Source organism: Muntiacus reevesi, chromosome 10 (assembly GCF_963930625.1).
Source record: "Muntiacus reevesi chromosome 10, mMunRee1.1, whole genome shotgun sequence".
Taxonomy (NCBI): Eukaryota; Metazoa; Chordata; class Mammalia; order Artiodactyla; family Cervidae; genus Muntiacus; species Muntiacus reevesi.
In genome coordinates this window covers 16,767,741-16,782,934 of record NC_089258.1, presented here as the reverse complement: position 1 = coordinate 16,782,934, position 15,194 = coordinate 16,767,741, and the positions used below count along the sequence as shown (strand labels likewise).

Below are 15,194 nucleotides of genomic sequence, written 5' to 3'. Positions count from 1 at the left end.
AGAATTGGAAGGCTGCCTTAGCTTATCAGGCAAATAAGTGTTACTTCCTCCATGTGAGAGAACACAGCACAAGAGGTCTCTTAGAGGACAGGAAGCCTGTATAAGCAAGTCTACAGAAAATATGTTATTAGCCAGGGTCCTGGGGCCCCAGCTGTGCCCAGTAGAGCTTCCAGATAAGGCTGACCCGACAAGCAACACTATTTCTGAGAATAGAGCCAAGATGCCTGGTCACATGGGTGGGAAGCTGCTGTTAAGACTTGGGTGGAATCACTGGCTGTGGGCAAGGGCAGTTTCCAGAAAAGTCTAGGAAAGGGCTGGGTGGTCCCGGTTGGCCTTCCTCAGGGAGCATGCAGCTAAGGCTGGGGCCCTCTCTGCACAGCCAAGAGTAGGAGAGAGCACAGGCTTCTCCTGCCCATGTCTCCATTTCTGGGCCCACTCCAAGAACCCATAGCCATTCCTTCCCAAGGATTCCAGCCTCTAACAACCTTAGTAACTAAAGTGTGGGGCCCTCTGGTCCTGAAGGAGACTTCACGGCTTAACTGTATCTCAGTGACCCTGACCGCAGCAGAAGCAGGTAAACTTGCAGGGGGAGAGAGCAAGTGCGATCAAGGCCTATGTGTGAGACTGAAGGAGGAGGGGAGGTGTGGGCCCCAGAGACCAGGGACCAGATCCAACGGCAGGGACACTGCCTCTGCCCTGTCGCCCAGCCCAAGCAGCTCAAAGTGCACACGGCAGGACGTGGGCTTCAGCTGCCGGACACTTCCCCTGACACCACAGCCCGGACCTGACCTGCTCCACAGGACCTACTTCTCTCGAAGGCTCTGCAGCTCTTTCCTGATATCCGCGTCCTCAATCTCTGAGTCGTTGTCACTGCTGATATAGGAAGACTGGGAGTGGAAGGAGGTCACGCTGATGGTGGGGACCTTCACGCCCATCCCGCTGGCTGTCTCCAGGCCTGGGGAGTCAGCCCGAGAGGACCTATGCAGGAAGGCAGCGGCCTTCTTCACAAAGTCACTGGCCACACCACCACTGCTGCTGGGCAGGGAGGCATGCTTCTGCACAGAAGGCCTCCTACGAGGGGACTCGTCCCCAGAGTCACTGGACATGGGCTCTTCCATGCCGACCTCGATGGAGGAGGCCGTCTGCGCCCGTCGCACAGCCAGCTTCATGTCTGGGCTGCAGGGAGCCTCGTCCAGGTAAACGTCAGGTGGGGCTGAGTACCGCAGGCTGTTGGGGGAGGCCAGAGTCCACTCATCCTGGGTGCTGACCACTGAGAACCGGCCCACGGTTTTGGCTGGCGAGCTGCCATCCTGCTGCCCTGGCCACTTCGGAGGGGATCCTGATACCAGAGTGCTGTGTGGCTGGGGCTGGCTGTCCTGGCCACCCTCAATCAACGTCCCCGGGCAGCTCTGCATGGACTCGGCCAAGGTTTTCCCAGGGACCCTGCTGGTCCGGTCTGTGGGCTCCAGATGGGCAGGGATGGCAGAAGCAGGGACATCCTTGGGAAACAGTGGAAAGGAAAAGATTCCACGCAAACGCCATCAGAGAGCAAGCCCGCCAACCCACTGAGCATCTCACTGGAGAAAACATCTTACCTGGGTGGCACTGGGTGCTCCGAGCGAATCTGAGGCCACCTGTCCTCCCTCACGGCCAAGCATGTGGCTCAAAGATGATTCAGCTGTAGGAACGTTAAAACCATTACTCAGGCTGGTGCAGAGAACAAAGGCAGGAGTGACCCAAAAGCAGCCATCCAGAAGAGAAAGGGAGGGGCTGTGAGAAGCGGTGTGTGCAGCTGGAAAACAAAAACTACTGACATCCTAACCCCATCACTTCACAGGAGATGCTTTGTGATCCAGAAAAGGGGGGAGACATCAGCCCAATACTACTCAGACCCCTGAAGACCCCTGCTCCAGACCCTCAGGCACAGCCAGGCCTTCCACATACCTGACGACTATCACCTGTCTCACCTGTCCTCTCTATACCCCTGATGTACCCTGTCTCACCTGACAGCATCACATTCTCTCTCCCTGACAAGTTCTGATGATAACAGGGTCTTAGGAGGTCCAGGAAGATCAGAACAATAAGGCTGACTCCTAATCCTGCTGCTCCAAAGTCTATGGGAGGTCCCTGTCATCTGAGACTGTCTCATTTCCCCATCTACAGATGATACATCTGACCAGCCTTCCTGGGTTGCTGTGAAGAGTAAACAACAGAAGCAGAAGGAGTTGATGTGTGGAAGCCTGGCCTGAGATGAGACCTGCACATAGCAAAAAAAAAAAAACAGAGCTGTGTGTTAGCCTGAGCTGAACTGGCATGCTGCAGTGGGCAGGGGGTTGGGGGAGGCATGACAGGGGCTGAAAGAGCCTCCAGCCAGGCTGGGGGGTGCCCCCGCACAGATTCCTGAGAAGACCCAGATTCATCTGTCATGCAACCCCAACCCTAGGCAATACACAACACTCCTCCCTACATGATTGTGGTGAAGATCATACAATCTTGCTTTGCACACCTCTGGGGACAGAAGGCTCATTACCAACTGCACTCTATTTCTGATCAGCTCTGATCGCCAGAAAAATTGACCTTTTCCAAACTAGGATCTGTCTCTTAGAGCTTCCCTGTCAGTTCCACACTCTGGGCACTTGAAGGCACTGATGCTGCAGAAGGCGGCTGCCCATGGTACACAACTCACAGAAAGAAGGCAGAAGGAGAGAGAGAGGGCACTCAGGTACAATCTCTCACCTTCTCCCTTGCCCAGCCCACTCCTGCTTCATCCCATGATCCTTATCTTACCCAGGTAAACATCATATGTTACGGCCTCTGACCCCAATCCCAGAAGCCCCACCCCTCTAAAGTGTGGCATCTGTAACAATGCAGTGTCCTGCGGTCCAGCCACAGAATCCAATGGTCCACTCCCCTTGTTCTGTGATCTGGGAGGACTGTTCTTGCCACTGATACACACACATGGTCCCATTACAAGGTCAGCTGGATCCTTATCTTGCCCATCTCCCAAGAAATTCCAGGCCAAGGAGGAACCAACACCTTAGATCAGACCAACTCCCTTGTGCTAAAACATATGCGTTCAGGTAATGAAATGAGAACTACAGCAAGACTTCCTGAAGAGATGCACAATACTCAGGAACCACAGAAGAAATCCTGTTTCAAAACTTCACGGATGGCTCTAGGCTGGCAGCTTCCACAGACCTGTTGGAACTCCCCAGCCCCAGCCCTGCATTTTGTCCACAATAACCAGAGTCATCTTATGACCTCCGACAGAAATAGGAGCTGGGGTATCCACCAGAATATACTGAGAGCACTGAGGAGCCAGACAGGCCCTGATAAGATCCCAATACCCAGTCAATAGGGCTTATGCCCATTTCCACAGAGGGCTTTCTCTTCTTGGGAGTGTGAACACATGGTTTGTGCTGGAACTGCTTCTGCCACATCTGGGTCCCACCCAAAATGCTGTGGGGATGAAGGGTAAAGAAGCAGAATGTTTCAAAGGAAGGAAGGCTGGTAGCACCTACGGCTTGTTACCTGTCACTGACAAGGAAACGGACTGCTCCAGTGTGACCTCTAATCCAGGGGCCATTTCTGACTTTTCCAACTGAAGAAAGAAACAGAAAGAAAGAGCTGTGAGCCATACTTGCTAACATCTCTGTAGCAAAACTGCAAATCCTCTCCTCCAGTCCGAAGGATGGACTCCTCCCTAGGCAGCTCGAGCAAAACACGCGTGGGTGGGTCAGACATGAATTGCCTGGAGACAGTGCCTGGGGCAGTACTCACCGCAGGCTGGGGCAGCAGGGCCAGACTGCCCCCAGAGGCCTCTGGACGGGGCTCATCCCCTCTTGTGGGTTCCAGGGTGAAGTCTCGGTCACCTGCCTCCACAGGGGTCCCAGCCGAGGCTGAGGAGGTTGGTACGTGCTCCTGGTAGAGCAGAGTCCTCAGCTTCTCGTCCAGGCTCTTGATGGTGCTGTCCACAAAGCCCACCCTTGGGGGCGGCCCTTCTCCATCTGACTCCAAGGCTGAAGGCGGCTGAGGGGGGACGGTGGGTGCCAGCGGGGGACTGGGGAGCTGGGGAGTGGCCAGACTGATCGCTCCCACCACAGAGGGTAGTGGGGGAAGGGGCTGGCTCTCAGTGGGCTGAGGGGCCCCACCAGGGGCACCAGATGTGGGGGCCAAAGCTGACAGGGGCTCCCCCTTGGTGATGGGCTCTCTGGCTAAGGAAGGATCCCCCAGACCCATGGGGTGAAGGGGGGCCTCCAAAGGTGGGGCACAAGGCCCTCGGCCCATGCCAGGGGACTGTGCAGCAAGCTGAGCATCAAGAGTCTCCATTAGTGGCCAGGGAGTTTTATGCTCACTGGCCGGCCCCTGAGGGGTTACTGGTCCCCCTGCCTGCATGGCAGGCCCCGTTGCTGGCTCCAGTTTAGGACTGGCAGCTGGTGGGGCCATGTCTTGGGACACGGCAGTCACGGGAGGGGATGATGGCACCAAAGGGGCTGGTGCACCACCAGGAAGGTCCCTGGGGCCTGTTTGGCTCAGAAGCTGCAGATCAGTTGAGAAGCTGGGTTTCTCCTTGGAGGATAGCTGGTCTTTAGAGGGTGCTGAATCTAAAATAAATAGAAAAAATGCATTTATACTAACCTATTCTGGTCCTATTCACCTGGCACTTTGCTAGCCAAAAAGATGCCTTCTTTGGGCTGGTAGTGCTGAATACACAAGTCCTCTTCTCCTTTCCTCCGACATGCCAACTTCATGCATGTGCTAGCTCCAGCGTGAGACTCCTTGCACACATCTTCCTGCGACCCTGCTTCCCACCTCAGTTGTGTTCCAGAAGTGTTCCATTCAGCCACACTAGCACATCCCACCTTCCTTCTGATTTTTCTGCAGCACTTAGCCATCAGGCATAACCTATCCCTGTCTGTCAACTGTCTTTTCATGGCCCCATGTTCCAGGCGAGCTCCATAAAAACATGGCTCTTATGACCCCTGCACTGGCCCATTCCACAAAACTGTAAAATGAAATTATAAAGTCTTAAGTAGCAAGCAATACACATTCCCCTGCCCTGGAGAGGACAGTAACTTCTGATGAGCCGGACACCATGCTTTGGTAAGATCAGAAGCTTGGACCAGCTTGAGAGGAGATCAAGATGAAGGAGTAGAAGGACAACATGTTCACCACCCTCTGCAAACACATCAAAAATACATCACAGGTGGAACAACTCTCACTAAAATCAAACTGAAGACTGGCAGGAAGCCTTTTGTACAATCAAGGCTGTAAAGATCCACACTGAGTCGGGTAGGAAGTGACCAGGTCAGAACTGATGCCCCTAGAAGGGGACACAGGGGTAAAGGGGGATTGCATGGGCTTGGAGATCCTCCCTGAGGAGTGAGTGGTATGAACCACATGTTAGATATCCCATCCCTGGGGTCTGACACCAAGAAGATGAGTCCCCTTGGTTGATTTAAAAACCAGTGGGACTAACAGGAGGGCTGTAAGAAACCTAGAATTCGCTCATTTACTCCTAGAGGAAGTAAACACAGAGGAAGCAGATTGAAAGTGCCTGGGACTCTGGTCAGTTTCCTGCAACTGATCCAAGGCATGGCCTAGACCACACGGAGCATCCACTCCCGCACCACGAGCTTCAGCATGGCTTCCCACCAGGTCAAAGGCTGCTATGGTGGAGGACATCTGCATCTGCGGGAGACAGAGCCTGCAGCTACAGCCCTGCATCTGGGCGGGGGTGGGGTGGGACAGTCATCACTGGGGCTCATAGAGGCGGCAGATCAGGACGGACTGGAGCTCTGATGGTTGTGCAGGCACAGTACAAGCACACACACTGGCCTATACCAGGTACCACTCAGATCCTCTTGCTCTAGCACAGATCTCCACTGGAGCAAACATTTCATTGTCAGGAGAGTGGGAAGCACATGCTCAGAGGGAAAGAAGGCAGTTTGAACTCCACCCTCAGGGATTCTGCTCTAGACTTTGGGACCAGACCCCACCCTTGATAGGGCTGTGATGACCAATGAGCATACAAGAAGCCCCAGATCATACCTGGCTCTGCCTCTAACCTCTCCATCTCCAACCCTACATACCATCAAGGTGACACCAGCCCGCACACTCTGAGAAAAGATATGACCCTGCTTACTTCAGATCCAGCTCTCCCACCAAAGCCACTGGGCAAAGACAGACTGAACAGAGATGCTCCCATATAAGTGCAACTCTTCAAGACCAAGACAGGTAACTGTTTCACCTAATTTCATAGAGAAAACAGATGTTAAGCAAAATAAGAAGACAGAGGAATTTATTTCATATGAAAAAAGGAGAAAAAAACCCTAAAAAAATAACTAATAAAACAGAGATAAATAATTTATCAGAAAGAGTTCAAAGCATTAGTAAAAGAATGCTTAATGAACTAAGGAAGATAATAGATGAACACAGAGAAAATTTTAACAAAGAGGTAGAAAATATAAAAAATAAAGTCATAAAATACAACAACTGAAATGAAGAAACACCAGAAAGATTTAACAGCAGACTAAGTTATACAGAAGAATGCCTAAGAGAGCTGGAGGACAGAATAATGGAAATCACCCAATCAGAACAGAAAAAGAATACTAAAAAATGAGAACAAGTTAAGGGACCTCTAGGACAATATCAGAAAAAGGCAATGGCAACCCACTCCAGTACTCTTGCCTGGAAAATCCCATGGACAGAGGAGCCTGGTAGGCTGAAGTCCATGGGGTCGATAACGGTTGGACACGACTGAGCGACTTCACTTTCATGCATTGGAGAAGGAAATGGCAACCCACTCCAGTGTTCTTGCCTGGAGAATCCCAGGGGCGGGGGAGCCTGGGCTGCCGTCTATGGGGTCGCACAGAGTCGGACAGGACTGAAGCGACTTAGCAGCAGCAGCAGGACAATTTCAAGCATGCTAACATTTGCATTATTGAGGTTCCAAGGAGAGAAGGGTAAACAAAATGTATTTGATGAAACTATGCCTGAAAACTCCCTGAACCTGAAGAAAAATAGATATCCATGTACGGTAAACATAGAGTGTCCCAAGCTGAAAGAGACATATACACCAAGACCTATCATAATTAAAATGGCAAATGTTAAAGACAAAGAGAGAATCTGAAGGCAGCAAGAGAAAAACAAAGAGTTATAACATATAAAGAAACATCCATAAGTCCATCAGCTGATTTTTCTGCAGAAACTTTATAGCCACAAGGGAATGGCATGACATACTCATAGTGCTAAAAAGGAAAAATCTAAAACCTAGGAAAATCTACCCAACAAGATTAGCATTCAGAATTAAAAGACAGCTAAAGAACTTCTCAGATAAGGAAAAACTAAAAGTTCACAATACTTAACCCAACTTTAAAGGAAGTCTTAGATAGTCTTCTCCAAGTGGAAAAAAAAGGGGTACAATAAAATGAAAGAATTTATAGGAAGGGAAAATCCCACCAGTAAAGGAGAATACACAGTATATACAGCAAAGACTGTGGATCAAATGCTTATATAAGTTAGTATAAGATTAAAAGACAAAAATTAGAAAGTTGACTATCACTACAATAAACAGTTAAGGGATATACATGAAGATGTAAAATATGACATAAAAAAACACAAAATGTGGTGACTCCACTTGTTTTCCAGTGGTTAAGATTCCATGCTTTCACTGCAGGAGGCCCAGGTTCAATCCCTGGTTCAGGGAAATAAGATCCTGCATGCTGCGTGGCACAGCTAAAAAAAAAAAAAAAAGAAAAAAAAAACAAAACACCCAAAAAATGTGGGGGAGATGAGTAAAATAATGGAGATTTTTTTAGAATGTGCTTGAACTTAAATGACTTAAATGACCAGATTAAAATAAATAGACATTTAGGTCAACATATAGGAACCCCATGGCAACCACAAATCAGAATCCTACAGTAGACACACAAAAATAGGGAGAAAGTAACACAAGCATACCACTTAGCAAAATAATCAAACCACAAGGAAAGAAACTAAAAGAAGATGAAAAGAACACAGAATGAAAAAAATAACCCAGAAAACAAGTAACAGAATAGCAATATGTACATACCTATATATAATCACTTTAAATGTCAATAGACTAAATGTTCCGATTAAAAGACATAGAGAAGATGACTGGATAAAAAAACAAGACCCATTTATGTTCAAGAGACACTCTTTAGAGTTAAAGATACACAGACTAAAAGTGAGGGGATGGAAGGAAATATTTCACGGAAATGAAAATGACAAGAAGGCTGGTAGCAATGCTCATATCTTACAAAATAGACTTTAGGAAAAAGTTTATAAAAAAGACAAAGAAGGCCATTATATACTGATAAAGTGATCAATACAAGAAGAGAATATAACATTCGTTAATATATATGCACCTAATATTGACTACACTAAAGCCTTTGACTGTGTGGCTCACAGCAAACTGTGGAAAATTCTTAAAGAGACAGGACTACCAGACCAACTTACCAGTCTCCTGAGAAAACTGTATACAAGTCAAGAAGCAACAGTTAGAACTGAACATGGCATAACTGACTGGTTCAAAATTGGGAAAGGAATATATTGTCACCATGTGAAATGTCAGGCTGAATGAATCACAAAAACTCAATCAAGATTGATGGGAGGAATATCAACAACCTCAGATATGCAGATGACACAACTCTAATGGCAGAAAGTGAAGAGGAACTAAAGAGCCTCTTGATGAGGGTGAAAGAGAAGAGTGAAAAAGCTGGTTTAAAAGCCAACACTTAAAAAGGTAAGATACCAGGTCCCATCTAGTTCCATCACTTCATGGCAAATAGAAGGGGAAAACTGGAAACAGTGGCAGATTTTATTTTCTTGGGCTCCAAAATCACTGTGGACAGTGACTACAAGCCATGAAGTTAAAAGATGCTTGCTCCTTCGAAGAAAACTTACAACAAACCTAGACAGCATATTAACAGCAGAGACATCACTTTGCCAACAAATGTCCATATAGTCAAAGCTATGGTTTTCCCAATAGTCATGTACTGAAGTGACCATAAAAAAGGTTGTGTGAAAAATTGAAACTTTCAAACTGTGGGGCTGGAGAAGACTGCTGAGAGTCCCTTGGACAGCAGGGAGATCAAACCAGTCAATCCTAAAGGAAATCATCCCTGAATATTCATTGGAAGGACTGTTACTGAAGCTCCAATACTTTGGCCACCTCATGCAAAGAGCTGACTCATTGGAAAAGATCCTGATGCTAAAGACAAAAGAAGGGGGTGGCAGAGGACAGAATTGTTAGATAGCATCACCAACTTGATGGACATAAATTTGAACAAACTCTGGGAGATGGTGGAAGACAGAGGAGCCTACACTCCAAGGGGTCACAAAGAGTCAGACACAACTTAGCAACTTAACAAAAACAAATGTAGGTGCACCTAAATATGGAAAGTAAATATTAATGGTCAGAAAAAGGAAAAATTGACAATAGAATAAGAAGAAGATTATAACACTTCACTTGTATCAAGGGAGAAATCATACAGACAGAAAACCAATAAGGAAACAGTGATCTTAACATTAGACCAGTTGGACTTATTATATACCTGTAAGACATGCCATCTAAAAACAGCAGAATATACATTCTCTTCAAGTGCATGTGGAACATTCTCCAGGACAGATCACATGCTAGGCCCCAAAACAAGTCTCAACAACTTTAGAGGACAGAAATTACATCAAGCATTTTTTCTGACAATAATAGTATGAAACTTTTGGGTTTCCCGGTGGCTTAGAGAGTAAAGAATCTGCCTGCAATGCAGGAGACCTGGGTTTGATCCCTGGGTTGGGAAAATCCCTTGGAGAGGGACTGGCTACCCACTCCAGTATTCTTGCCTGGAGAATTACATGGAGAGAGGAGCCTGGCAGGCTATAGTCCATCTGGTTGCAAAGAGTCAAACATGACTAAGCAACTAACACTTTTGCTTTTTCACTTCCCACTTTTGGGACTTATAACAGGAAGAAAAATGGGGAAAAAAAAAAAAACAAAAACACAGAGACTAAATAGTATGATATTATAAAAACAATGGGTCAATGAAGAAATCAAAGAGGTTATCAGAAAACATTTGGAGAAATGAAAATAAAAGCACAACTTTCCAAAATCCATGTGACACAGAAAAGGGAAGTTCTAAGAGGGAAGCAATAAAGGCCTACCTCAAAAAGGAAGAAAAATCTCAAATAAACAACATCAGTTACTGTCTAAAGTAATCAAATAACGAAGCCCATAGTTAGCAGAAGAAAAGAAACAATAAAGAACAGAGAAGAAATGAATAGAGACCAAAAAAAAAACCACCGCAGCAATAGAATAATCAATGAAAACAAGACCCAGCATTTTTTGCTTTCTTTATTTTTAGCATAAAATTGATGTCTTTATCCAGGTTCATTAAGAGAAAAAGAGAGGACTCAAGAAATGAAAGAAGAAATAATAAAACCAATATCAAAAAGATACAAAAAAATCATACAGCAACAAATTGGACAGTCTAGAATAAATGGATAAAAACCCTAGAAACACACAATCTTCTAAGACTGAATCAGAAATAAATAGACAATTGTAATAGACAGGTCAGTAGTAGTGAAACTGAATTTGCCATAGAAATACTCCCAGCAAACAGAAGTCCAGAACCAGAGAGATGATTTCACATACAAAATTCTACCATATAAAGAAGAGCTAATACCTAGCCTTCCCAAACTATACTATCCCCAAAACTGAAGAGGAGGAAGCATCCCCAAATTCATTCTAAGAGGCCACCATTACCGTGATACTCAGAAAAATACATTTACAAAAGAAAAAAATTATAGGCCAACAACAGGCATATAAGAAGATGGTCAACATCACTAATTATTAGAGAAATGGAAATCAAAACTATAATGAGGTACCACCTCATATCAGTCAGAATAGCCATCCTTGAAAAGTCTACTAATAATAAACATTGGAGAGGACATAAAGAAAAGAACCCTCTTACACTGTTGGTGAGAATGTAAGTTGGTGCAGCCACTACAGAAAACATGTATGGAGGTTCCTCAAAAAGCTAAAAATAGAGTTGCCATATGATCCAGCATGTATCTGGAAAAAAACTATAATTCAAAAAGATACATGTACCCCTATGTTTATAGCAGCACCATTCATAATCACTGATACAAGGAAACAACTTAGATGTCCTTCAACAGATAAACAGATAAAGAAGATGTGATATATATGTGTGTGTGTGTATATATATATATACACACACACATGAGTACTGCTGCTGCTGCTAAGTCACATCAGTCGTGTCTGACTCTGTGTGACCCCATAGACAGCAGCCCACCAGGCTCCCCCGTCCCTGGGATACTGGGGCGGCAAGAATACTGGAGTGGGCTGCCATTTCCTTCTCCAATATATACGAATACTACTTAGCCATAAAAAGAACAAAGTAATGCAAATTTGCAGCAACACGGATAGAACTAGAGGTTATCATACTAAGTGAAGTTTAAGTTAGAAACAGAAAGACAAATACTATATTATCACTTATACGTAGAATCTGAAATATAACACAGGGGCTTCCCTGTTGGTCCAGTGGTTGAGAATCTACCTGCCAATCCAGGGGACACAGGTTCGATCCCTGATCTGGGAAGATCCTACATGCCCCCATACTCTAGAGCCCATGTGCCGCAACTGCTGAAGCCCACACACCTACATCAAAGAGTAGCCCCTGCTTCTGCAACTAAAGCTCATGCTCAGCAACAAAGACTCAGCACAACCAAAAATAAACAAATAAATAACTTAAAAAATAAAGTATAAAACAAATGAATTCATCTACAAATCAGAAATGAACTCACAGACATAGATAACAGACTTGTGGTTGCCAAAGAGTAAGGGGACTGAAGGAGGGTGGATTGAGAGTCTGAGATTAGCAGATGCAAACTACTATATATAGAATGGATAAACAACAAGGTCCTACTATATAGTACAGGGAACTGTATTCAACTTCCCGTGATAAACTATCATGGAAACCAATACCAGACAAAGCTCTGTGGTTGGGTAGACCAGCTGAAATTGATAACAATCAAATTGAGACATTAACTGAGATCAATGTTATACCACATGGGAGATGGCCAACACACTCAAACTATCCAAATCAAGCAATGAAAATCATTTGCACCAGCTTGGTTATGTTAATAGCTTTGATATTTGGGTTTCACATAAGTTAAGCCAAAAAAACCCAAAACCCTCTTGACTGTAAGTCCACATGAAATCCTCTATTGAATTGCAAGAAAAACATTCCACTTTAAAAACGAATTGTGAAGGGTGATGAAAAGTGGACCCGTACAACAATATAGAATGGGACAGATTGTGGGGCAAGGGAAATGAACCAACACGACCAACCACACCGAAGGCCAGTCTTCATCCAAAGAAGGTGATGTTGTGTATACGGTAGGACTGGAAGGGAGTCCTCTATTTACAAGCTCCCTCAGGAAAACCAAACTATTAGTTCCAACCAGTACTGCTCCCAATTAGACCAACTGAAAGCAGGACCTGATGAAAAGCGTCTGAAATCAGTCAACAGAAAATGCATCATCTTCCATTAGTATAACACAAGACTGAATGCTTCTTTGATGACCAGGCAAAAACTGCTGCAGCTTGGCTGGGAAGTTCTGATTCATCTGCTGTACTGACCAGACACTGCACCGGATTTTTGTTTATTTCAGTTTTACAAATTTTCTTAATGGAAAAATTCCAACTCCCTGGAAGACTGTAAAAGACACCTAAAAGAATTCTTGCTCAAAAAGATAAAAAGTTTTGGGAACACAGAATTATGAAGTTGCCTGAAAAAAGGCAGACATTAGTTTTTGCCACAGGCCTGGGAAAACAGTGATGATGTGTCTTTAAAAGCAGCTGAATAAATGATCCCTGATTTCACTTCTGAAAAAAAAAAAAAAAAAAGGAAGCCTACTTTTAGCTGGTACAAACTCAAACAAGCAAAAATTTGCTTCGGAAAACCTTGTTTTGAGAAAAATGTATTTACTTCAAATGAAAAATTAAGCTATTGTGCCAGCACTGTGACACTTCTTTAAATATTTACAAAAACTGGACAAGGCATGGTTCTTAAAGATGACTGCAGACTGGAATCACCTGGAAGGTACAAAAGAGAGTGATGCTGGGTCTCATGTGTAGAAATGCAGATCACTGTGTAAAGCAGGGCCTGGCCTTCTTGAGTCTTATTGCTTTTCTTCCTCTCTTTCATCCTTTCCCACTTTTTTCTCCTCCCCTTTCTGGTCCCTCTCACCCTCCTTTCCTGCTTCATGTCTGCAATATTTCTGATTTCTAGGAAAAACATGTATTTGGTGTTCATCCATACATCCTGGCTCACAGATTCCCAAAATCCTTGGAATCTCCTGAGCATTAAGAGCATTAATTATACATTAGGAGTGTAATATTTGGTCCCTTGCCCTCAGTTCCTGAAAATGCTTCAGGGAAGATGACTTTTGGGTTCCACCCACGGGTGGGGACTGGGTGCCAAGAGAACCAACCATGTGATCAGAGGGTTAGAACTTTCAGTCCCAGCCCCTGGTCAAGAGGCTGGAGGCTGAATTAATCCCCAGTGGCCAATGATTTAGTCAATTGTGCCTATGCAATGAAGCCTCATGTACAAAAAAAGATCTTCACAACCCAGATAATCATGATGGTGTGACCACTCACCTACAGCCAAACATCCTGGAATGTGAAGTCAAGTGGGCCTTAGAAAGCATCACTATGAACAAAAGTGGAGGTGATGGAATCCCAGTTAAGCTATACCAAATCCTGAAAGAAAGTGCTGCACTCAATATGCCAGCAAATTTGGAAAACTCAGCAGTGGCCACAGAACTGAAAAACGTCAGTTTTCAATCCAATCCCTAAGAAAGGCAATCCCAAAGAATGCTCAAACTATTGCACAATTGCACTCATCTCACATGCTAGTAAAATAATGCTCAAAATTCCCCAAGTCAGGCTTCAGCAATATGTGAACTGTGAACTTCCAGATGTTCAAGCTGGATTTAGAAAAGGGAGAGGAACCAGAGATCAAATTGCCAACATCCACTGGATCATTGAGAAAGCAAGAGAGTTCCAAAAAAACATCTATTTCTGCTTTACTGACTATGTCAAAGCCTTTGACTGTGTGGATCACAATAAACTGTGGAAAATTTTGAAAGAGATGGGAATACCAGACCACCTGACCTGCCTCTTGAGAAACCTGTATGCAGGTCAGGAAGCAACAGTTAGAACTGGACATGGAACAACAGACTGGTTCCAAATAGGAAAAGGAGTACGTCAAGGCTGTATATTGTCACCCTGCTTATTTAACTTATATGCAGAGTACATCATGAGAAATGCTGGGCTGGAAGAAGCACAAGCTGGAATCAAGACTGCCAGGAGAAATATCAATAACCTCTGATATGCAGAAGACACCACTCTTATGGCAGAAAGTGCAGAAGAACTAGAGAGCCTCTTGATGAAAGTGAAAGAGGAGAGTGAAAAAGTTGGCTTAAAGCTCAACATTCAGAAAACTAAGATCATGGCATCTGGTCCCATCACTTCATGGGAAATAGATGGGGTAACAGTGGAAACAGTGGCTGACTTTATTTTTTTGGGCTCCAAAATCACTGCAGAAGGTGATTGCAGCCATGAAATTAAAAGACACTTACTCCTTGGAAGGAAAGTTATGACCAACCTAGACAGCATATTAAAAAGCAGAGACATTACTTTTTCAACAAAGGTCTGTCTAGTCAAGGCTATGGTTTTTCCAGTGGTCATGTATGGATGTGAGAGTTGGACTGTGAAGAAAGCTGAGCGCCGAAAAACTGATGCTTTTGAACTTTGGTGTTGGAGAAGACTCTTGAGAGTCCCTTGGACTGCAAGGAGATCCAACCAGTCCATCCTGAAGGAGATCAGTCCAGGGTGTTCATTGGAAGGACTGATGCTGAAGCTGAAACTCCAATACTCTGGCCACTCGATGAGAAGAACTAACTCATTGGAACTTCCTAACTTCCAAGAACTAACTAACTTCCCTCATGCTGGGAAAGATTGAAGGCAGAAGGAGAAGGGGACGACAGAGGATGAGATGGTTGGACGGCATCACTGACTCGATGGACATGAGTTTGAGTAAATTCTGGGAGTTGGTGATGGACAGGGAGGCCTTACATGCTGCAGT

At 45.0% G+C, this 15,194-nt stretch overlaps 1 protein-coding gene across 9 annotated transcripts in view; it reads right to left on the bottom strand.

Moving 5' to 3' along the window:
• Positions 1 to 15,194, bottom strand: part of WNK2 (WNK lysine deficient protein kinase 2) — a 146,152-nt gene that overhangs the window by 36,056 nt on the left and 94,902 nt on the right. For all 9 annotated transcript variants that reach the window (XM_065946745.1, XM_065946744.1, XM_065946747.1 and 6 more), the window contains exons 20-23: positions 3,781 to 4,604; positions 3,532 to 3,601; positions 1,596 to 1,678; positions 808 to 1,499 (exon numbers count right to left, since the gene is read on the bottom strand). In XM_065946745.1, the coding sequence (XP_065802817.1) occupies positions 808 to 1,499; positions 1,596 to 1,678; positions 3,532 to 3,601; positions 3,781 to 4,604 (1,669 nt within the window). The remainder of the gene's footprint in view (positions 1 to 807; positions 1,500 to 1,595; positions 1,679 to 3,531; positions 3,602 to 3,780; positions 4,605 to 15,194) is intronic.